The following is a 22,030-nucleotide window of genomic DNA, read 5'->3' on the forward strand; positions in this document are numbered from 1 at the left end:
CTGGTGCATCAATAGCCTCGACTAGTGAGTTTAGTTCAAAGTAATCGGTGTTATAACAATTGCAACGGCAAAAGACGGCGGGTTTATAGGCTATATCTAACCTGAAGCACAAATAAATATACCTGTCAGCTAAAGAGCTTGGCTAAGGTAGCACTAAGCCAAGACATTCGGAGCTGAGCTCCGGCGTCTTACCCCCGTACCGGGCTCGTGTTAATTTCCTATTCAGGCAATACAGCTTAATTCTCGAACACAAAACTTCACTGAAAACGACGAAACAGTTCCTCAAACATCTCACATTGAATACCCCCACAGGAGGCTACCCATAAGTAAATATCTACATCAAATGAATAATATATACCCCCTCCAAGAAACACAAACAACATCCCCAAGAAGCTTATACACACTCGCATCACCACTTACACTCAAGCAGTGCAAGCAGGAGCGTCAGCAGTGACGGTGACGTAGTGGGTCTCAGCAGCAGAAACAGTAACATATGAAGTCACGATAGTGTTGCTACCAGCGTTGTTGTTGCTGCCAGCGTTGTTGTTGTTGTTGGAGCCCTTGGATCCGGAACCAGTCTTGTCAGATGAGCTCTGTCCAGTGGGCTTGGGCACGGGGTAAGCGTTGTGACGAGTCTTAGTAACTGCGGCGGTGTTAGCGGCTGCGGAGATTCCTTGGGCCGTGTTGCTGGGTGTCGCGGGTTGGGTGTCGTACTCATCACCATCGTCGGCAGGGCACTCCTCATCATCATCACCGGTCTCGGGCTCCTCGTCCTCGTCGCAGTCCTCGTCATCACCAGTCTCAGCTGCAGCAGTGGGGGTGGGCTCCTCCTCATCATCACAGTCCTCATCGTCACCCTCGTCAACGGGCTCCTCGTCATCGCAGTCCTCATCGTCGCCGGCATCGGGGGTAGTGGCAGTGGGCTCGGGAACGGCGGTGGTCACGCTCTCGAAGATGGGGCCAAGGGCGGAGGAAGTAACAGCGACGGCCTGGAGGGTGGTAGCGGTAGGCTTCTCAGCGGCAGGGGCGGAGGTAGCGACGGGGGCAGCAGAGGCAGCGGAAGAAGGCTTGGTGGAACCGGAGCCGGAACCAGATCCAGCGCCGACGACAAAGTCAACGCAAGACTCGTAGGTCTGGTTGATATCAGGGGCATCCCAGAACCACTGGAGAACACAGTCACCAGCCTTGGTGCACTCACCACCCAAGCTCTCAGGAAGAGTGACGCTGAAGGCAGTGTTGTTGGGGTTGAGACCAGCGTTGGCAGCATAGTTCTCAAACTCGATAAGAGGCTCTCCGATCATCTTGTCAGTGGAGGTCTTGACAACGGAGACGTTGGCGTAGCCGGTGTGGGGAGCAGCGATGTTGACGTCAAAGTCAATCTTCTCGCCGAGCTTGTAGCTCTGGACATTGTCCTTGTTGTCGTCGAACTGGAAGCCCTTGCACAGCCAGAGGTTGCACTCCTTGGCGTCGAAGTTGGAGCCGACGACCTGCTTGATGCCCTGGACGTTGCCGTTGATGTCGGCGGACTGCTGGTAGAAGGGCTGGTCGCCGCAGGCAGCCTTGAAGGCGTTGCCGGGCTTGCGGGGAGGGGGGGACTTGACGAAGCCGTGGGCGGCGACGAGGGGAAGAAGAGTAAGAAGGGCGGCGGCGTTCTTCATTTTGTTTGGCGGTAGATATAAATGTCTTGAAAGTTTGGGTAGAAATTGGCTTCGTGAGAGTCTCTAGGACCAGATGTAATTGTTAAAGAGTGGGTTGTTTGAATTGAACGGCCGTCAAGGCTCTGAACGAAAGTGAATGTTTGGAATGAAAGTGAAGTACAAAAAAGTACAAGAAAAAAAGAATGGCGAATCTGGTCCTTCGAGGTCCGTGAAAGAATAGAGGTTGTGGAGAGAGAGAAGTGAGCAGAGTGAGGGTTGATCGAGTTGGATATATAGTCGAGACACATCTCGGCGGATGACTTCTACACAGGGATTAGCGATGGGGATCTGATACTCGGCGTCTGAGGCGAGGCGGTGGACCGTGGGCCTCGCTCCGTAGTCAATCTCGTTGATGTTGGTGATCCTTGTCGTTGAGTGTAAGTCAGACTGGGGGGTGTTAGTTAGTTGACGGCGGCAGTGAGTTGATGCTGGGGTTTAGACTACAGGCGATGGTCTAGAAGCAAGCAGATCATGTTACTCTATGACCTTATTCTTGATCTCTATTCTATTCTATGTCTATCACTTACACCAAGTTCACATCTACCTTAGCATAGTCCTCTGTTCATACAAACATGTTTAGTTTCCCATCAAAACATGTCACCCATCCCGTTTCGATCCTCTCCAAACCAAACACTCTCTCTACTGCTCGTCTCCCTTTCTAAGCGATCAGTCAGAGCCCCCCATGTCTTGCACCGTCGCCAAGGCCCGACTTCACCGGAATTCGAATCTGCCAAAAAGAACAATTCGTCCGGCCTGTTGAAGCGCTCTCAGGTCTTTTCCCCACTGTATCTATCAACCCCTTGTCAGGGCCTGTTTGGAGCCAGCGCAAGGGGCGCTAAGATCATTGGTGGAACATCCAACGGCTGTGTTTGAGCCTCAAGATGGAATGATAGAAAATGTCTTGAGCCGCCGAGTTTAATTAGAGGCTACATCGCTTAGGTAGAATGTCCATTTGCTCCTATCTTCACATAGCAACAACACAAGTCCTACATACAAGACGCTTAATTAGATATTCTATATACAGACGATTCGCATTCAATACGATCTTCACTGGCTTCAGCACTAACAACAAGCATAACATCATCGCCAAAGCATATCATACCCCTGCAAAGTGGACCAGCCCAGCCCTGTATCCCCCTCCAAACAAACGCCTCTCATCCACGGAAAAACTCTCCCCCAAAAACTTCGAAACCCGTCTCCGACCAACACCAACTCCCTTGTTTCAGGATGACATGCGGCCAAGGAACGCCCGCCTATGCATAATTATAAACATCCATCGTCTATTCTATTCTTCCGCCTACGATTAATTAGTCCTTTGACAAGCCGGAATTCGGCAGACAGGCCTGGTCCTCGGCTGGATGAATATTCGGATTCAGGGGCATGTCACTGTGTAGATGAACTTTTAATAAACTCGAGACGGTTTTAATAGATCTTTTCGTCAATTCATCAGTTTTACAAACTCATTAATACTATCACGGCATTGCTGTTCATCCCTTCCCCCACGTGGTGAAACATGCAGCCAAACACTATTTCATTTTCCATCCCAACATCTCATGATCCATGATCCGATTAGCTAAACAAACAAGAGAACAAATTCCTGAGATCATAAATCTAGATACAAATTTTGTTTCACGCCATGCATAAACATCTTTAAATCGGCTCATCACGAGGCTCAATAAGAACCTCATTAACAGCAACATGCGGCGGTTGACACACAGCGTACACAATAGCGCTAGCAACCTCCTCGGGCTTGAGGACCTCGGCACCCGTAGGCTCACCGTACTTCTTGAGCGCCTCCTGGTCCGTCGACATGCCCAGCAGGTCCGTCGCCACATTTCCGGGCTGCACGGCCGTGACCCGTAGGCCAGAGCCTGCTGTCTCCAGGCGCAGGGCCTGCAACGTCGCCTCGACGAAGAATTTACTCGCCGAGTAGACGCCCAGGCCCGGGAAGACCTTGCGGCCTGCGTCGGAGGATATGGCCACGATGTGGCCTGCGCCGCGGGATAGCATGCCGGGTACTGTGGATGATAGGCAGTGCAGAAGACCCTTGCAGTTGACGTCGACAGTGCGCTCCCACTCGTCGGTCTGGTTGTTCGCCATCATGGTGAAATACATGACTCCCGCGCAACTAACAAGAATATCAACCAGTCCAAGCTGTTCGGTCGCTTCTTTCATGAGTGACTCGACCTCAACCTTTTTTGTGACATCCGTCTTGTGAATTAGGACTTTACCGCCGTAGACGCTGATCTTCTTCTTGACGCCTTCGAGGGCTTCAGTCCGACGAGCAGCGATTGCAACGTGAGCGCCTTCTTTGGCGAGACCAGCTGCTACTGCGGCGCCGATTCCAGAAGATGCGCCTGTTACGACGGCGACTTTTCCTGCGAGACGGCCCTTGCGGCACTTCTTGGCGACGCCGTTGACTTGCTCGCGACGGGGAGGGCGGGAGAGCCAGCCGCGGGCGTAAAAGTGTCGCATGTAGATCTCGAGAAGGCCGTCGTTCATCTTGGGACGGGGTACGTCGTACTTGTCGAGCGTAGGCTGTGTCTTGCCGTCTTTTAGAACGATGACTGACTTGAGGACTTCGACGCTGGGCATACCACCGCGGAGAATGTCGACTGTGAAAGGGTCATCGCCGGTCTTTCTGTTACCGCGCTTCTCCCACCATAGAGCAACCCAATCGTCCCATGGTAGAGTCTCAGTAGGGTAGCCCAGCTTGGCTAGAGATGCGAATAATTCTCCAGAGGGAACGGGAGCAGGGTCGCCGAGATGGTACATGGTCTGCTCGGTGTCGTTGGTGTGGTTTGCGAGAGTGACGATGGCGTCGCTGACAAAGTCCACGGGGGTCATCTCGATATACCAACCCTCAACATCAGGAGCACGACCGAGCTGAAGGGACTCGACGAGAATGGCGTTGATTAAATCCCATGCGTTGGTTGAGCCAGAGACACTATGGCCAGAGATAGTTCCAGGGCGGTATACACGCACAGGAATACCACGACGGCTAGCTTCGTTGACGAGCTTCTCAGCAACCCACTTGGTCTGACCGTAGCCATCCAGCAACTTGGTAGGAACATCGTCAACATCGATGACAGTGTCCTCGCACCAGCCGGTATGTGAAGGTGGAAGAACACCATTGGTAGAAACGTGATGAACTGTTGCACCGCTGCGGCCAGCGAGACGAAGAATCTCGCGTGTACCCATGACATTGGCGTTTCGGAGCGCAGCATAAGGGTAGACAAGGTTAACGGTAGCGGCCGCGTGAACAATGACCTGCACGCGAGTAGCAAGCTCATCAAAGACATCGGGGGCAAGACCAAGACGCTTTCGTGTAAGTGTACCAGGCAGGATCTCAATACGCTCCAGTAGATAATCCTCCCAGAGTCCAAGGTCGATCAAGTTCTTTCGGATACGGGCCATACCGGCGGGTGCACAGTCCTCGACAGGTTCGGGGAATCGCACGAGACAAATAATCTGCGCATCTGTAGAATCGACCAAGTTCTTTAAGAGGAAAGCACCAAGGTATCCAGTAACACCAGTGAGGAGAATAGTCTCAGCATCTCTGAGCGCGCGCATAGGGGTACCGTTGCCCTGAATATCCTCAGGGAGTACAGAGTCTGCGCGGAGAACAGCGGGGAGATCAGCCTGCACTGCAGCAGTGTGGCCATCACGAGCAGCCTTGATAGCCGAAACATGCCCCTCAAGAGTCGGAGTTCCAGCAAGCGGAGCCAGAGGAACAGGAAAGCCAAAGGTCTTGGTAAGGCGGCCAGCGAGGTCGGCGAGAGCCAACGAGTGACCACCCAGGTCGAAAAAGTCGTGCTTCGGTGTGATGACGCTAGCGGGCATGTTAAGCGACGCAGCCCATAACTGAATAACAGTCTCGGTCTTGACCTTGATGTTATGCTCCTTCTTCTTCTTCTCAACAGGTCTCGGGGATCTCGGGGATGGCGGCGCAGGTAGAGCCTTGAGATCGACCTTTCCAGAGACGCCGTGTGTAGGGAGCTCTTCTAGCTCGACCCAGACTGAGGGGATCATGTAGTGGGCGAGATGGTCGGTGAGAGCACGTCGGGCGACGGGGCTGTAGCCATATTCATCGACGAGAGGAATGGTTCGATCTCTAGTCTCGCCCTTCTCACGTACGATGTAGGCAACAATTTGTCTCTCCAGGCCTTCGCCGTGAGCTACGACTGCGCAGTCGCGAACGGCGAGATGCTTTCGGATGGCGCTCTCGACGGCTCCGGGCTGGACGGTGTAGCCACGAGTCTTAATCATGCCGCCGACTCGGCCGGTGATCTCCAGGAGGCCATTGGGGAGAATGCGAGCCAGATCACCAGTTCGGTACATGCGTGCATCCTTATCTCCAGCGAAAGGATCGGGTTGGAATGCCTTGGCTGTTGTTTCAGGCAGGTTGAGATATCCTCGTGCTAGAAGCTTACCACCAACGTAAAGCTCGCCGCTATCACCTTGGTTGACTCTGTTACCAGCCTCATCCAAAACATAGGTATGCTCAGGGTCTGTCGGAGGACCAACAGGGCACACTCTTGTGTCAAAGTCGACAAAAGTTCTGATATCTCCAACAGCAGTCTCGTGAGTCTCGCAAGCACTATAGACGTTGAGAAGGCGTGTGTCAGGAAGAGCATCCATGGCACGGCGCACAAGATCTGTAGTGACAACCTCACCATTCAACCACAGCGAGCGAAGATGAGGCAACTTCTCGCCCAGCTTAGGATGCCGAGACAGAACTGTCGCCAAAAGTGTAGGAGTCATGAGGGTATCGGTAATTCGCCATTCTGAGAGAAGCTCAACAAGAGCAAGTGGGTCGTAGCTGGCGTGGTCGGGAATAGCGACAGTCGTAGCACCCCGAATCAGAGGTCGAAGCATCTCCCAGATGAAAAACACATTGCATGCCACCCTATCACCGGGCTTGAGATCGCTGACAGCAAATCTCAGATCGTAGGAGCGAACCGCCGCCCTGTGGGGATTCATAATACCCTTGGGCTTTCCCGTCGTACCAGAAGAGTACGACACAAACAACAGACGCTCCACATCATCATCCTCCGGCAGCGATCTCCTCTCGTCCAGATGAGGCGAGATCTCTCCCCTGGCCAACTTGTCGGGACTATCGACAACAATAACCGGGGTTTCAGAGGTGAGGTTGCCCGAGTACTCGGACTGAGTGAGGATGACAGTTGGCTTCGCATCCTCGATGACATCTCGCAAGAGGCCAGCAGGGTACGCAACCTCAAGCACCAGGAACGCACCGCCTGCTCTGAGGGTGGCGAGGGCGGCGATAACGTAGTCTGCGCTCCTGCCCATGAGGACACCGACGAGATCATCGCGTCCAACACCGTAGTCACGCAATCGCTCGGCTAGGGCCCATGTTTCTCTGTCGAGCTCTGCGTATGTGAGGGATCTCTTCTCATCTTCGAGGGCCACTGCGTCTGGAGTAGCTTGGGCCTGCTGCTCGAAGAGAGCAGCGAGATCCTTGTTGACATCGATAATTGACATGATGCCAGTGAGAGGTTTGTGTGAGATTGTGAATGGGAGAGGGAGAGTGAGTGAGTGAGTGAGTGAGTGAGCTGGAGGTAGGTAAGTAGAGATGAAGCGGTGGGTGGGTCACGCGACCACTGGGCTAAAAGAGATGTCGGTGACGGGTCCGGTAATGTCTATCCTCCCTCAACAATTGGCCTCCCACGTACGTACACTACAGTTCGTATAGTACGGAGCAAGTGATAACCTTTTCTGGGGGCTCGGTAAGGTTAGTGTGTGATCCCCAAGCGAAGGTGTCATTGCCATCTCTTACTCTTACTCTTTGTAACAGTCGACACTTTTTCAAGCTGCCATATCCCAAAGTTTGTGGGGTTGAAAAAGGCCAGCAAAGATAACACCCAGCTGTCGTGCTACAACACCGGTGAAGATCAATTGAAGATGAGAATAAGGAATAAAGATACAGGAGTGTCACCAAGTCGCTAGGTTTTTGAAAAGAAACCACTTGGAAGCAAGGAGTAGTAGACATTTTATTCACAGCACGGCGTACCAGCGTCTCAATCACTGTCAGTCAGGGCGGGTGCCAATTGACATGCCCCCCACGTAGCCCATGATTGGACTGCCCTAAAGACATTTCAGGCCTAGCTGCCCGCCAATCTTGGGACCTGGAGGGGGAGGGGGGACTCCATCTGGTCCTGGAGAAGGTAGGTAGGTATTGATGGAGGGGAATAGAAGCATGTCTTTGGCTCTCTCGTATTCTGTTTCAATTCATGGTCCTGTTGATGTTGTGATGTTCAATTGCTGAAACATAATCTTGAAGATTTCTGCCCCCTGTAGGGGAGAAACAGGGGACTTCTCAACGAAACCAAACATCTGGGCCACTTTCACGTGCTAGAAACATCCTTTACAGCACCCCTGCTTCTGTCTCATAGCGCCAATCGGAACTCCCCTAGCGACGTTACAGGGTAATCTTCAATTACTTTTCTCCCCGTCACTTGGAGGTTTGTTCAACATAAACTTAACCAATTGATACAGAGTTTATGTTTCCGTTACGGACGCAATTTGGTAAAGCATTGCTGAAGAAATAGAGTGACCGCCCTATGGTCGTTCGTGATACTTGATGTTGGTGCAGCATGGTTATGCACAATGTGTTAATCCCAGCATCTCGACCTGGATCTTTTCTCCAGAAGCAAGTCACACGCATATCAACTGCGGGATTATTCGAAGAGTTCGTACTATTCAAGGTACTCGTCACACGAGACGCACCAAATTAGCACGTTGCCCTGACGGTTCGGATCTCGCAGGGCAGAAACAAATTCTCCCCGTCTGTCTCCCCTCCACAGATATCATCATCATCATCATCATCATCGCCTCTTATCCTATTAATCTGACCGAGCTGCCAACGTGTCACCACCCTCCTTTTGCCAACTTTTCCAAGAACCACAAGAACCGGAGTACCTTACCCTCAGAAGCCTGTCACATCGCGATTCTGCCCGTCGTGCGCTGCCCTGATTGGCGCCGACGACCCGAAGCAGAGGGGTCGGACCATCGCCACTATTTGTCGAGCATTACCGCTTGCGTGCTCGTGCATGACGCTCGGGGAGTCTATTTTCTTGGAGGGCCGGCGAATCAGGGTGCTTGGGATGAGCTTGTTTGAGGCGCAGGATGTGACTTGGATTTTCTTGCCCTGGGAGAGTCAAACGATGAGAGAGTTTGAGGTTTGGCGGTGAATCAGACGCGTAAGACGTTCGCCCACTCTACGATTCCTTATCAAGAGGAACAGTAATTGGTCGTGCTCAGTATTCTTTGCATTGATGCAATCGCAATGCAATGAAAGACGACTGAAGAGGTGGGTTGTAGCGTGGGGTGGCCTCCATCTCCATCTCCGTCTTGGATGTGCAACATCAAAAGAAGCTTAAGGCGAGGCTTGGCATAAACAACGTCAGCCACTTTGCTCGCCTAGAGCCGCCAAGCCAATCGCATCCGCTGAACCGTGTAGCATTTGATCTGCAGTCCGTGGTTTGCCTTCGGGGAGATGAAGTCGTCGCCGGAGCGGACAGATACTTGCCTAGGAATTCTGTTTCCCAAGGTACCTTGACCTCAAATAATGAAAATATCTAGGTAAAGCTGGCCTAAGTCTAGGGTACTCTTTACTAAGTCTATTTTTAGCACACTCTTTTTACGTCTTGAGTTTTCTTGCTCTCTGAGGCCTCCCCAGTTCCCCAGACCTGGTCATAGACGATATACCAACGATTAAGCAGTGGATGGTACGAGTAATTGAGAGCCTTTATGACGAATAAACGTTCAATAATCCATATTATTGTTAATTCATGCTGATTAGGTATTTAAGTGTGCAGGTCAGGATTTTTCTTACCGTCTGGTTGGCTCTCTCGGTATTGGAGATCAGCAATCTCGAACTTCAACCATCAAACAAGCAGAAACGGAGACACCACAGTTGAGCCGTTAAAAAATAACCATAATAAACGGAATCCCATTTAACAAACCCTATAAATAAAATGAATAGCATGATTCTTCTCCATCACTTTATCCGGTCCCACCAAAGCTTGTCAAACGATAAGATAAAGGAAAAAGGACCCGCCTTGACAACGCCCTTTATCATGTCTTGTCATTGTCAACTGGGTCCCATCGTGTCAAGATGCAACGCCCTTTGCCATGTCTTGACATGCTGCTAATAAAAAATTACCAAATAATTTGATGCTTTTACCGAAAAAAGAGTGCCGTTCCGTGGTCTCATGCCACCGCTTGACGTAAAATAAATTCATCCTCCTACAATAAAGCCATCGATGCCCCCCTGACCTTTGACGTCCGTTTTATTATTATCCTTCCCCTGACTTCAGGCTATCGATTCTCATTCTACAGTGCTATACATTCAACTTCACGGACGAGACTCGAGTATTCGGGGTATCATATCTCTCATTACAACTATTAACTGCTATACGCCAAAAAGGACACAAAACTTTTGCTACTTTTCCAACACCCAAAACTCCGAATCGAATCTCGTTTACATTTCCTCTCGTCCCTTGCTCAGATCGACCTCAGCCAGAGGAACAACCTTGGTGCGGCAGATGAGCTTATGACCAATATACAACGCGGCGAAAAGCATCAAGCTGATGTAGTTGGAGAAGAAATCGGCTACGCTCCAATCGATGAAGGCGGTGAAACCACAAGTGATGGTGATCAAGCTGACGAAGAAAGCGCCGTAGTAGGACAGGTAAGGCTGGAGAGGAGCGAGGTAGGGAAGCTCGGAGCGGGGAATTCCCTGTACGCGCATGATCTTCTGGAAGCGGATGTGGCAGACGTTGATGAGGACCCAGGTGATGAAGCACGAGGTGGAACTGACGTTGAGAAGCCAGTTGAACACCTCGGCTCCGCTGGAGGACAGGTTGATGTAGGCGATGAGTCCCATGACGGAGCATGAAGCCACGGCAAAGTAAGGAGTACCGTACTTGTTGGTGCGCTTCATGAAAGCGGGAGCAAGGCCATCCTCAGCGAGCGCGACCATGATTCGGCTACTAGAGTAGACGTTTGAGTTGGCAGCTGTGAGAATGGCAGAGAGAAGAACGGCGTTGATGATGTCAGGAAGAACCTTGACACCAGCGCGGGTAGCGACGACGACGAGAGGTGAAGCAGAAGCATCCTGCGCACCAGAGTCAAGTCGGGGGTCGTTGAAGGGAACGTTGATTCCGACGAAGAAGACGGTCGCCATGAACAAGCTGAAGATTCCCCAGAAAGTCCAGCGGATAGCCTGGGGGATAGCCTTGCGGGGGTTGGCAGTCTCTCCGGCGCCTACACCGACAAGCTCAGTGCCCTGGTAGGAGAAGCCAGCAGTTACAAGGACAGCCCAGAAACCGACGAAGCGGCCCGTGGCGCCGTCAATGTCCATGTAGGTGTTTGTGACGCCGGGATCCTTCCAGTACTTGAAACCAATGTAGCCCTCCTCGCCAACACCAGCGTTTACGCAGATGGAGAAGATGATGAAGCCAATGATGGTGACAACCTTGATCATGGAGAACCACATCTCAATCTCTCCAAAGATCCTAACAGGGACAAAGTTCAACGCGGTAAACAACGCCCAGAAAACACTAATCCAAATAGCAATGCTAAGATCCGAGTCCCAATACTGGATGATGATTCCAGCCGCGACGAGCTCCAGTGCAAAAGTGATGGACCAGCTGAACCAGTACAGCCAGCCCATGGCGAAGCCCAGCGTGGGATCGACGAAGCGAGCGGCGTACGAGGTGAAGGATCCAGTGATGGGGATGTACGCTGCCATCTCGCCGAGGCTGACCATGACGGAGTACACGACCGAGCCCATGAATGCGAAGGCGACGAGGAGCGACACAGGGCCTGCCTTGACGAGGGCTGGGCCTACACCGAGGAAGAGACCTGTTCCAATGGTGCCGCCGATGGCGATGAACTGCAGGTGACGCGAGCTCATGGCCCTGTCGAGGCCAGCATCGCCGGTCTCGACATCTTCCTTGGAGGGGGTCTTCTTCTCGTTGCTGACACGAGGGGACTTGTCGTCCACTGAGGAAGAGTCCACGAGCATGATTGTCACTGTCTTGTAATGAAGTTGTCGATATGATGCTACACACAATTAATGAGGAGAAGACAGGATGACTCGCTTGGGAAAAGGGAAAAGAGACGAGCCCGAGTGGTAAGATGAGATGAGTAGAGAGAGACCGAGACCAAGTGGGCTGGCAAAGGACTCTGTTATGTAAAAAAATGAAATGTCAACGGGGATGGGTATATCAATCGGGAATGAATGGGCCCATTACGAAAATTTTCGATATCGGACCAGACCAGACCAAAAACCTTGGTCTTTCTTGGTGCTGTAGGAATTGGTCTGTGTGAGTGGATGTAATCCATTTACAACAGCGAGATTTTCTCTCGAACATTTGCCTCTCGGTATGAGCGATCTCAGCGATCACCACAACACAGCACTCACCATGGCCCGATTTCCCCAGCTTCCTGTTCCAATTAAATCACCCTATAAATGGCGGCCATATAATAAACATGACATTTCACAAACACGAAGAGTAAAGGAGACCTCCGTATTATCGGGTTAATCACGTTGAAAGTGAAATATCGCGAGATGCTTTGGGTTCTGTAGTTTCCGGCTCGTTACCGATTGAGTTAGGTTTCCCGAGCCGCCACGCTAAAAACCCTCTAGCTCAGCAAAGAAAAGTTCTCAAGGGCCAGGGGTTCACATTTTTTCTCACATGTGCCACTGATGAAAAACCCTTGCCACGGGCTGTCCGCTGCAAACCACGCACAGCAGCCAATTAGCGTCCCTGAAAGATTGAGAAGCCAAGGAAAAAGAGAAAATTTCAGGTGGCTTGACATTCTGCACGGAACAAATCGAAGCCTTGGATCGGGGCTTACATGCAGCTCGTGGCCTGACAAGCTAGACAAGGCAGCCCTCCCCTGCCTTACTCTCTTACAACTGGCCTGGTGAGCTTTAAACTATCGGGCCATTTCGTACAAGGATATGCGGCTCTTTCTGCCGACGACAACCTCGCATCTCCGACTGTGACTGTTTTTATTGTGAATGAATCACTCTCTCCATTATCGGAGAGCACCGACCATCGATGAAGCCTGCTGCTGGAGACGAAATAATGGATCTAGCCGAGCTGTTTGTGATACGGTTACGTGATGCACGAAATAAGCATTCATGGCGTCAAACGGGGATTGAGGAGAACCTGGGCTTTGGCGTTTTCATTATGTACTGGACTCCGCAAGATGCCATCACCGTTACGGGCCGAGACTGTCGGTTGAGTCATGAGGCGTTGCGATGTGATGATGCTTCAACCGGATATCAAGCATAGATCCCCAGTTCACCCATCGGCTCGAGACGCCTTACCCCCAAACTATAGCACAGTTGGCCATTGGCACCAGATGACAAAACATTCCACCACTGCATACCCTCCGCGTTATCCCCATCATTCGACAATCTCGCTTCCCTCCCCCAGACGTCTCACCACAGTTTACCTGACAAATTCTTTGGCGATCGAGTTGTGTAATACTAACACTTCAGCTTGGACCTAGCTAGGATCGTGATAGGGAAATAAGATCCGGGAGATCTTCCCGCGAGGGCATGCATGAACTGACTTATTCCCTTGTGCTGTTACAGGCACAGGTCCGATAGGCTCTGGTCTATTCTTGGCACTTACTGTTTGGTTGCTTGATGTAAGATTCAAAAGGACCTTGTATCCATGAGAGTGCGCGGCGTAGTGGGTGTTGATGCTGGAGATGTCGACTCACACCAGTTGGTTTGCGGCCAAGCTTGATGGATCACACAAGCCAACCTGCGAAAACAACTCGGGAACCCTCTGATCTTGGGCTGTACTTCAAAAATGCTTTGGGTAACTGCTGACTTCCAGATTGCGCTTCGAATCTCTGGAAATTGTCATTGCTTGCTCGTTGGTGACGTCGGAGGCCATCCATAACTTTCACTGCAATTTTAGCCCCTCACAATCGGTAGCTCAAGTCAGATTGATTATCTGCATACACTTTATGCAAACACGTCAGCTGCGCTCTCACAGATTACTGCCGCTTAATATCACCTGCAGATTTAGAGAACCAATGGTAGCAGTTGAGGTACAGAAAGAGTAATTATTTATTATCCTGTGGCATTAAGTATTCTCCGTGGTGTAAAACAGCGGCACGAAACAAAAGACAGTTTTCATCGTGCACAATACACAATGAATCCTCCAGTATCCTTTATGGTATCATTCAAGACAAGCAGCCAGCCAATCAGTCAATCGTAAGAGTGCCCCAGTCCTGAAGCACAAGCCTAAGCTGTTGATGCTATCATTCGTCATACATATTCGCCATTTCAGCTAAAGCAGTAGTCCGCTTCAGCTTACTCAGGGCGATCCTGATGATATGAAGATGCATGACCAGCTTATCGGTCGTGAATGACCTGCTGAACCTTGGGGTACACTCTGCACATCTCCTGGTAAAGCTCAGGGTGGTCGCGCCACATGACCTGAGGATCCCAACCAGCAGCAACAAAGATTGTCTCGACACCGCTCGAAATCGGGGTGGTGAAGATGTTAGCGATCTGGAAACCGATAAGGAAAGCGAATGCCATGACGACTGCTGTGTATTGGCCGTCGCTGTTGTAAGGGGGGTCGGTGAAGTAGAGGTACAGGTAGGCCAGGAGGCCGCAAGCGTAGGCGATGAAGAGGCCGCCGAATGAAAGGACGGGTCCGATGAGGCAGTCCTACACAAGTTAGCAGTGTACTTCGATATAAATGCCATTGTACTTACGTTGATCAGAGCGTCAATTCCGCGATCCTTAATCATCTTCCATGTATCCTTGGCAGCCGCAAAGTAAGCCTTGCCGTAAAGCGCAATGTGGCAGAAAGCATATCTGTTGATGAACTCAACAGCCCACTCCAAAATACCAAGGAGGCAGCCAATGCAACAGAACAAAGCGTATCCCAACATACTGCCATCAGCGGCCTCCTGGTTACGAGCGGCTTGGCAGATCTGACGGACAAACTGAATAATGGCAACTAGCAAGCTACCCAAGGCGATGGAACCGAAACTGTAGGTCAAGGCTCGCTTGGCAGAAGCGCGGGTGGCGTCCTTGGGGAAGTTGTGAGGGTTGAAGTACCAAGAGCCATAGACGCCAGCAATTGTGGTGTGGATAGTATTCTTGAGCCACTCGGAGAACCAGTACATGGTGAACGTGATGAAGACGATCAGGCCGATGACCTTGCCTTTGCCGCAGCCGCCATCAGCGCAAGAGGGGTTATCGTCCGCAGGCTGATACTTGATGTAGATTGCGACAAGAGTGATTGAGAACCAAGCTGACATGGCCGTGGCGATGATGCCTCCAATCAAACTGGTGAGATAGACATGACCATACTTCTTGCTAACGTCGATGGTAGTTCGAAGCATCAGCGCCGAAAAGGGAATTCGTGAAATCCACGTCCAGAAGCAAAAAGCCATGAAAAGTCCAAAGATGAGGAACACAATTCCAGCAGACCAGTATCTGCGCCAGAGGTAAAAGATAGCTGTTCCAAGAGCCCAGCAGACATTGAGAATACCAGTGACCCAGATAAACTGCTTCGGAAACAACCGCGCCATCCAAACGTACGCATACGAAAGCACAAACGCAACAGCGAGGACAAACATGAACAAAATAACCGTACTCGTGTTCAGCGAAAAGTCATTCTTATTACCATAAATCCCCGATCCAGCGTTGCCCTTATTCGCAGCGTATCCCTGGAGTGCTATGCCAGAGACGACGACGTAGCCGGCCATGAAGAGGATGAAGAGAATACCGGCCCAGAGATCGTTCCACTTTGGCTTGGGAATCTTGAACTGCTCTTCGAACGAGGCCTTTTCGTTGCCGCCGTAGCCTTGGGCGGGCATGTAGCCGTTGCCATTCTGGGGAGGGTAGGGCTGCTGCTGGGGAGGAGGCGGTTGTTGGTATTGTTGCTGGTGTGTCGCGGGGGGAGGTTGAGGTTGGTATTGTTGCTGATAGCCGCCGCCGTTGGAGTAGCCGTACGGCGGCTGTTGGTTCGGATTGTAGTAATTGTCGGCTTCGCCCATGGTCGCTGCGATGTTTTGATGAGTTTGCGATGAGCTTGGACGGAGTACTTGTCGCGATGGAGTCGTGATCAGCACAGGGATACAAGTGCCGAATCGCGGTACGAAAATGAACCGCGCTTGATTGATTTAAACCACGATTGATGATTCAATCAATTCTGATGATGAAAAAGTCAAGAGTAAACACAAAAAGGGAGGGCACACCAAAAAAAAGATCATGATCACACACAGTCCAAGCGGGTCCCTCCAAGATTGCCCAAGAAATCAAAGACATCACACAACGAGCTTGGCCCAAACTCAATGACCTCATCGAGGCGCCAGAGCTGTAACGCAGAACGGCTTAGATCTCTCCGTCCGACCAATGAGATTTGTGAGTTGCGGAAAGCTCCCTGTAGCTACAGGGCCTGGAGAGCTGAAGACCAAGAGCCGCTAGTGGCTTGTCCAAATGCCGGCCTGCCGAGCGCCAAACCCAATCTTGCCTGTGATAATTGGGAATTTCCGTTATGCTTAAGAGATGTCCGAGCGGCTTCATCAAAGAGAGAGAAGGGTGTTTGGTTGTTTGCGATTCTTTGTTTCAGATTGATACACACGGATTGCTCTGTGTAATGAATGCAGCTCGCCTATTGTTGGATTCATCACTGTCGTCGCGACGGAGACGGACAACATTCCAGTGCTTCGCGTGAGGTGATTCAAAACCCTGGTAGTTGTTCTCGTATCATTAACGCGATGGGAATAAAGGACGGGGAATTTCGAAGGATGACTTTACGGTTCCATCTTCGGTAGTGTCTGCAGCCTGCACGCTTTGGCCCTGTTCCTGGATCTCAGACATCACGCATTACAGGCTACCTAAGACAGCGCACGGCACGGTCATTCCTCGTAAAGACTACCTCATCAGCTCTTCTGTCTTTCTCGAATAGAAACGTAGTGTAATAATTACAACGCCAGGGTATCACTCAATTCCACAAATACAAACCCTCCATTGCATTGGATCACCAACTAATGGATGCCCAAGCCCATCATCTCATATCCAACGCCCTCCCTCGCGTTCTCAGTTCTCAATATCCTCAATTCTGAATCTCTCCCAAGCCTCCCATCCAACGTCAAGAGCCTCAGCTTCTAGAAGGCCCAGCATTCGAGAACGTCCAACTATCCGATCCGATGCGCCTCTAGGCATCGTCAATCTGCGTCCCCGTCTCATCATACTCCGTGACCTCCTCCAGCGCCGCAAGACTCTCATTATCATGCCCAATCTGCCTCCTCGCATTAAGCGCAGCGATCCGCTTGTTATCAGGTCTGAGAATGCTCCACATCTCAGCCGTCACTGCGATCGCGCTTGCGTCTGATGTGCTGCGCGACATTGTAGCCTTCATCCATGCGAGTTGTTTGCCTGAGAGACGCCAGAGCATGCTATATGACTTTTCGTAGCCGAGTTTGAACATGGTTGATGCTTTGAGGAGCTCCCATTTGCTTAGAGATGGGTCGCCGTTCCATTCGTCGAGGAGGGGCTTGACTTGTCTAGAGGTTAGGAGTTCGGGTGGTGGTTGATATGAAGACCACTTCTGATGCAGTTCTCTGACTTTGACGCCAAAGTCGCTGTTGGAGGAATCACTCTTACCACCAGCCATTGTCTTCTTCCACTCATCAGAGATATCGGAAACCTGAGCGCGGAGGTCAGTCATGAGTCTGCCGATGATCCTCGATTCGTTCTTCTGATTTTCAAAATCGTCCCAGAGACGAGCTAGATCCTTGTCCCATGCTTGCACGGGGACATCTTTTCCAAAGAGAGCATCCGAGAACTTCTTTAATGCGTCTGCGATTGTGTCCTCAGCTACTATAAACTTGAGCTCGTCCAAGATATGTATGGAGCCATCCCTGTTGACGTAGTTGCGTCTAGAGCTCCTCTCATTCTCATATTCTGGGTCTTTGCCTTTCATTTGCATATCGCGCTTCAGCCGGTCGTAGTCTTCGCGAGTGAATAACAATCCCTGTTTGGCTTGGTCGACAAGGAGAGCAACCAGTGTGCTCAAAGCAACAGCCCGTTCGCTGTTGACGCCTCTTTCCAGATAACACAGCTTTTCTTTGAACTTGGTTGCGATGCCTAAATACCCAGGTTGCATATTAAATGAGATCGCCGTACAAAGAAAGTTCGCGCATGCATTATCGACATCAGTGGCTGCTTCTAGGATGGACTCGAAGCTCGGGTTTGCACTTTCGGAGGTATCCCTGTCCGACAAGATCCGGTTCGACTGGCTTTGGCGCGTTATTGAAGTTGTTGACAACATCGGGGTCCCAGCAGATCCAAGCCAAATCGCCGTCGTAGTCGCCACCAGAGAGCATATCAGCCAGTGGAGACTTGCCCTTTGACGAGAAGACAATAACATCTTTGAGTCTTTTCAGGTTCGGCCGGAATACAGCTTTGACTTTCTGTATGTCGCTGACAAAGTGAGCGGGAGCTCGAGCTACTAGGATATCAATGCCATCGAGTAATGTATCTGATTCTCCGTCTGCTTGGAATTTCGAGGAAAACGCAAGCTGTACCTCACCCTCTTCTAGTGTACCGGTGAAGTCGACGGTCATGAATGCGTAGGTCGACCGAGGGATTTTTATATTCATCTTCGCCTTGAGCTGTTCGGCCTGTCGCTTCTGGTTATTCCATACCATATCTCGCAGAAACCGACACTTGGTAGCGTCGAAGCCAGCGTCGAGCATGTATGAGATAATGTCTTCTTCTCGTTCCGGTAGGGCGCCCAGGAAGGGCACGTTACCTAATGTCGCCCGGTCAAAGCCGCGATGTGTAAAACCACGAAGATTGGTCGGATGGGTCATGGCAGCGAGTTGACCCCCGATCTCCTCTTGAAGGCCATTCGCTAGGTGACGGGCGATGACATTGCGCATGTCCTGGGGTACAGGCGCCTGTGCCTCAAGAACCGGGATGAACTGTGTATTGAGAGCTGCGGACCTTAGCTCTCTGGACCACTCGCGTACTTCAAATGTCCGATGATGAACGTCTTCGAAGTCGCAGTTCCATTTTCGCTGTGAGGGATAAGTCTCGATCCAATCGTCATTGTCTAATCCATCATCTTCGACGTCGACAATCCACATCCCTTTCGCACTGCCAATACGAGCCTGGAACGCGCACGGCGTTTCCAAGAGTCCCATGTGCGTCGCTATCCTTCGCGCAAGGTTTCGAGACATTCGACCGATACCGTCACCCATATCCTTTTGCTCTTTCTTCTCTTTCTTGGTCATGTACTTGTGGAAGCCTAGCATAGTGTCGCGATGTCGAAATTGGTGAGGTTCAATGACGATGGTGGGAACGGTCTTACTGAGGCCTGGGCTGGGATATTAGCTAAGAGTATGAAAAGTGGTCGGTCAAATGACTCACTGAGAGCAAGTCGTGAAAAGAGCTTGGGCACCGGTTGCGACGAGTTCTGCTCAATGTTTATAGCCCAGTTCAAGAGATCACAGCGCCTCATCTTAGTGCGGTGCCCTAGAGAGGTCGCTTCTTCCAAGGGAGGAAACTGACTCATGGGAACACGAAAGTTGATACCGTCAGTTGCGAAGAAGTACACGCGCTCTTGCATGATCGTCAGTGACTTGTGAGGAGGGCGCGGATCCTTAATGGATTTCTTGGCCTCGCGAGTATAGAAAGCTGCCCACGATCGACCTACAAAGTAATGGAAGCTTTCAGTCAACCATTTGATGACCTTGTTCGCACCTTGCGGGTCATTCTTGATCACATCGGGAGCATCTCTAGAAGTAGGTGATGGCATAATGACTTCCAGGAAACGATCTGCACCAAAGCGCCGAGCCAGTCGATGCCCGAGTTCAAGACGCGGAGGCTGAAGTTTTAGCCGATATAGTTGCCCAGTATCTTCTGTATTACAGACGAATTCTGCAGCAAGAACAACGGCTTTGTCATGCGAGGCGAATGATCCGAACGCAGCATCCCAGACGGCACGGTCACAAGCTGGAGGCAAGCCCTGTCCCACGAAGAGTCGATGTCTGAAGAGCTGGCCTCGGAACTTGGTCTGATCATGCCAGCTATCGTTGGGCTGATATTCTAGGTCCCAGGTAGACAAGTCCACGCGACAATGAAGTGCAGCACGGGTAAGCTCCCACAGGATAATGAGAGGTGCCTGATTCAATCCGGGGATGGGAAACTTTGGCCAGATGTTTCGAAGACGGTCTGTCAGCGGACATTCAGGCGGTTCCTGATTAAACATTGGAGCATCGAGAAGCATTGTATCAAACTCATTCATTTCTGGTAGGCTGGAATAGGCTGTCGCGGGACTGCTGGATCTAATTATGCCTGCTCTCTTGAGGTCAACCTGGCTTCGGATCGGTTGAGGCATTGACAGAACTGGAAGCCTTGGCTCTTCCTCGGGCTCATCATCATCAGTGAGATCAATGACAGGTTCTGGGGGCGTTCTGTCCCCATACCTTCGGAACGAAGGCGGTTTCGGTGGATCAATTTCATTGCGATTTTCCTCACTTGGCGGCTTGTACGCAAATTGTTGAATGCTTTGAGAAAAGGGAACCTGAATGTCTCTCGATGGTGTTGCATTACTACCGAAGGACGGGTGAGTGGCCTGAAATGGATGCTGAGATCTTTTGAAAGAGGTATTCGTCACAGTAGTTGCTTGAGTGCTCGGCGCATAGTCATTTGTGAAAACAGTCGGAGCCAGTGAAACTTTACTGGAATTAAATGACCTTATACCGAACGACGATGGTTGAGTGCTCGCAAATGACGTGGTGGCCGAATGGCCGATGCCATTGGTGAAGGACGATGTACCTGCGCCTCTAGCGGGCCGTCCCGCTGATGGACGGCTACTAGAGACAACGGCTCTAGAGCGAACTGGGATACTGTCAATGCTGTCGCACGCAGGAGAACCCTCGAAAGAGTTTCTAGATCTCTTGGAGCTAGGATCCGGGAATTCATCAGACTTGCGCTTCGAATACTTGGAACGCTGACGATTCGCGATATTGTCGTCTTTGAGCAACTGTAGCAGAAAGTCCTGCAGTTCGGCCCGCTCCTCAGATGTCAAGCGGGTACCTTGACGGTGTGGGCCAAAGGATTTGCTTGAGGTCGTATCAGGGTCAGCGCGGGGCTTCCGGATCCAATTCTTGAGATGCTCGTCGGCCTGCTCGCGGAAGCGAGTCAGACATATCGCGAGACGGTTGGGGTCCTGGAACTTGAGGCGATATGCGCATAGGTAGATGTGTTCACTCCGCTCTTGGTCTCCATTGCGATGCTGTTGCCGGCGCTTACTGGGCGACAGCGTTAGGTCTGGGATGTGCAGCTGAAGTTGAAAATCGGTGCTCAGGGAGCGGATTGTGCGATCGAGTTCGTCTTTGGCTTGCTCTCCTTTTCTGGGCGAGAGCTGGCTAGCCATGGTAACCGGCGCTAGAAGCCAGGAATGAGAGTCAAAACGGTTGAAACAGTGAAATGAGTGAATGAGGAATCTGTGATGCGAGCATGAGAGCAGAGCCTAGAGTCAAGTAAAATTAGCGCGCGACAATTGAGGGCGCGAGATGCGCTCAGCTTGCGCTGGGCTGCGCAGAGGCTCAGCCAGGCAGATATGCAAGCCGTACAATTGTGATTGAAGCGTCCCTTAACAAACAGGATACTTCATAAGCGTTTGAGTTATTGAGCACTTTGTCGAAAGCGTTCGAATGGCTGCAACGGCCTTTAGTCCTGAAAGACGGCAGTTGTTCGTTGCAGCAAAACAGCTCTATTCAGCAAATTAATACACAGCCTCGTGAACCAAGTCGAGTCCAATGCTGGATCATGCAAGAACAAATTGGTTATCACAAAAATATAGTGATTGGACAGGGAAGCATGGGCGAGCGCAGATGTTGGAGAGAAGTTAAGGGACTTGAGACAGGCAGTGAATGGGAGGCCCCCACCCAAAAGAAACAGAGAGACGAGACAAGTAAAAAGGACGAGAGATAGGGCGATTCATGGTAGATTAAAGTTACATGGATTGAGTGCTAATAGGGACTGTCGATAATTGTGAAGATGAAGCTGAACATGATAGACAAACTGACGGCATATTCATGTTGTCTCTTGTCTCTTTACCCTAGAGACGACATCATGCGATGACTGGCTGTGGCTTGCCTTGCCTCACGGATTCGGCCTCAGTTTATCCGACCGGTGGCTTCGGGATGTCGGTACCCATACAGGTCTCGTGCCCACTCAACAGCCAACCAACCAAAGAGATAAGAGACAATCAACAGAGAGAATCGAAAGGTCAAAAGAT

The 22,030-nt window shown here is 51.1% G+C and overlaps 6 protein-coding genes across 7 annotated transcripts; all 6 read right to left on the bottom strand.

Moving 5' to 3' along the window:
* Window positions 1–278: 278 nt before the first annotated feature.
* On the bottom strand, window positions 279–1,868 carry FVEG_05642 (hypothetical protein). 2 transcript variants are annotated; one of them, XM_018893889.1, is made up of 2 exons: window positions 715–1,868; window positions 279–643 (listed from the first exon to the last, which is right to left on the bottom strand). In XM_018893889.1, exons 1-2 carry the CDS (start codon window positions 1,656–1,658, stop codon window positions 637–639), a joined length of 951 nt encoding a protein of 316 aa, XP_018750822.1. In that variant the 5' UTR covers window positions 1,659–1,868; the 3' UTR covers window positions 279–636. The 2 variants fall into 2 exon arrangements, with proteins under 2 accessions (XP_018750822.1, XP_018750821.1); XM_018893888.1 differs by having other exon boundaries at window positions 280–1,868.
* Window positions 1,869–3,114: 1,246 nt separating this feature from the next.
* FVEG_05643 (hypothetical protein) lies at window positions 3,115–7,674 on the bottom strand. The gene is made up of 2 exons (XM_018893890.1): window positions 7,498–7,674; window positions 3,115–7,443 (listed from the first exon to the last, which is right to left on the bottom strand). Exon 2 carries the CDS (start codon window positions 7,200–7,202, stop codon window positions 3,348–3,350), a length of 3,855 nt encoding a protein of 1,284 aa, XP_018750823.1. The 5' UTR covers window positions 7,203–7,443; window positions 7,498–7,674; the 3' UTR covers window positions 3,115–3,347.
* A 1,955-nt stretch (window positions 7,675–9,629) lies between these two features.
* On the bottom strand, window positions 9,630–12,511 carry FVEG_05644 (AAT family amino acid transporter). Its single transcript, XM_018893891.1, has one exon. It carries the CDS (start codon window positions 11,749–11,751, stop codon window positions 10,204–10,206), a length of 1,548 nt encoding a protein of 515 aa, XP_018750824.1. The 5' UTR covers window positions 11,752–12,511; the 3' UTR covers window positions 9,630–10,203.
* A 23-nt stretch (window positions 12,512–12,534) lies between these two features.
* FVEG_05645 (protein PNS1) lies at window positions 12,535–16,019 on the bottom strand. The gene is made up of 2 exons (XM_018893892.1): window positions 14,478–16,019; window positions 12,535–14,430 (listed from the first exon to the last, which is right to left on the bottom strand). The coding sequence occupies exons 1-2, from the start codon at window positions 15,768–15,770 to the stop codon at window positions 14,110–14,112; spliced, it is 1,614 nt and encodes a 537-aa protein (XP_018750825.1). The 5' UTR covers window positions 15,771–16,019; the 3' UTR covers window positions 12,535–14,109.
* Window positions 16,020–16,933: 914 nt separating this feature from the next.
* On the bottom strand, window positions 16,934–17,884 carry FVEG_15689 (hypothetical protein; the record flags this gene model as incomplete). Its single annotated transcript, XM_018904882.1, has 1 exon — window positions 16,934–17,884. The coding sequence occupies one exon, from the start codon at window positions 17,882–17,884 to the stop codon at window positions 16,934–16,936; it is 951 nt and encodes a 316-aa protein (XP_018750826.1).
* A 49-nt stretch (window positions 17,885–17,933) lies between these two features.
* Window positions 17,934–21,163, bottom strand: FVEG_15690 (hypothetical protein; the record flags this gene model as incomplete). The annotated part of the gene is made up of 2 exons (XM_018904883.1): window positions 17,934–19,099; window positions 19,153–21,163. The coding sequence occupies 2 exons, from the start codon at window positions 21,161–21,163 to the stop codon at window positions 17,934–17,936; spliced, it is 3,177 nt and encodes a 1,058-aa protein (XP_018750827.1).
* Between the last annotated feature and the right edge of the window lie 867 nt (window positions 21,164–22,030).

This window comes from Fusarium verticillioides, chromosome 3, assembly GCF_000149555.1.
Source record: "Fusarium verticillioides 7600 chromosome 3, whole genome shotgun sequence".
In the NCBI taxonomy this organism is placed as follows: domain Eukaryota; kingdom Fungi; phylum Ascomycota; class Sordariomycetes; order Hypocreales; family Nectriaceae; genus Fusarium; species Fusarium verticillioides.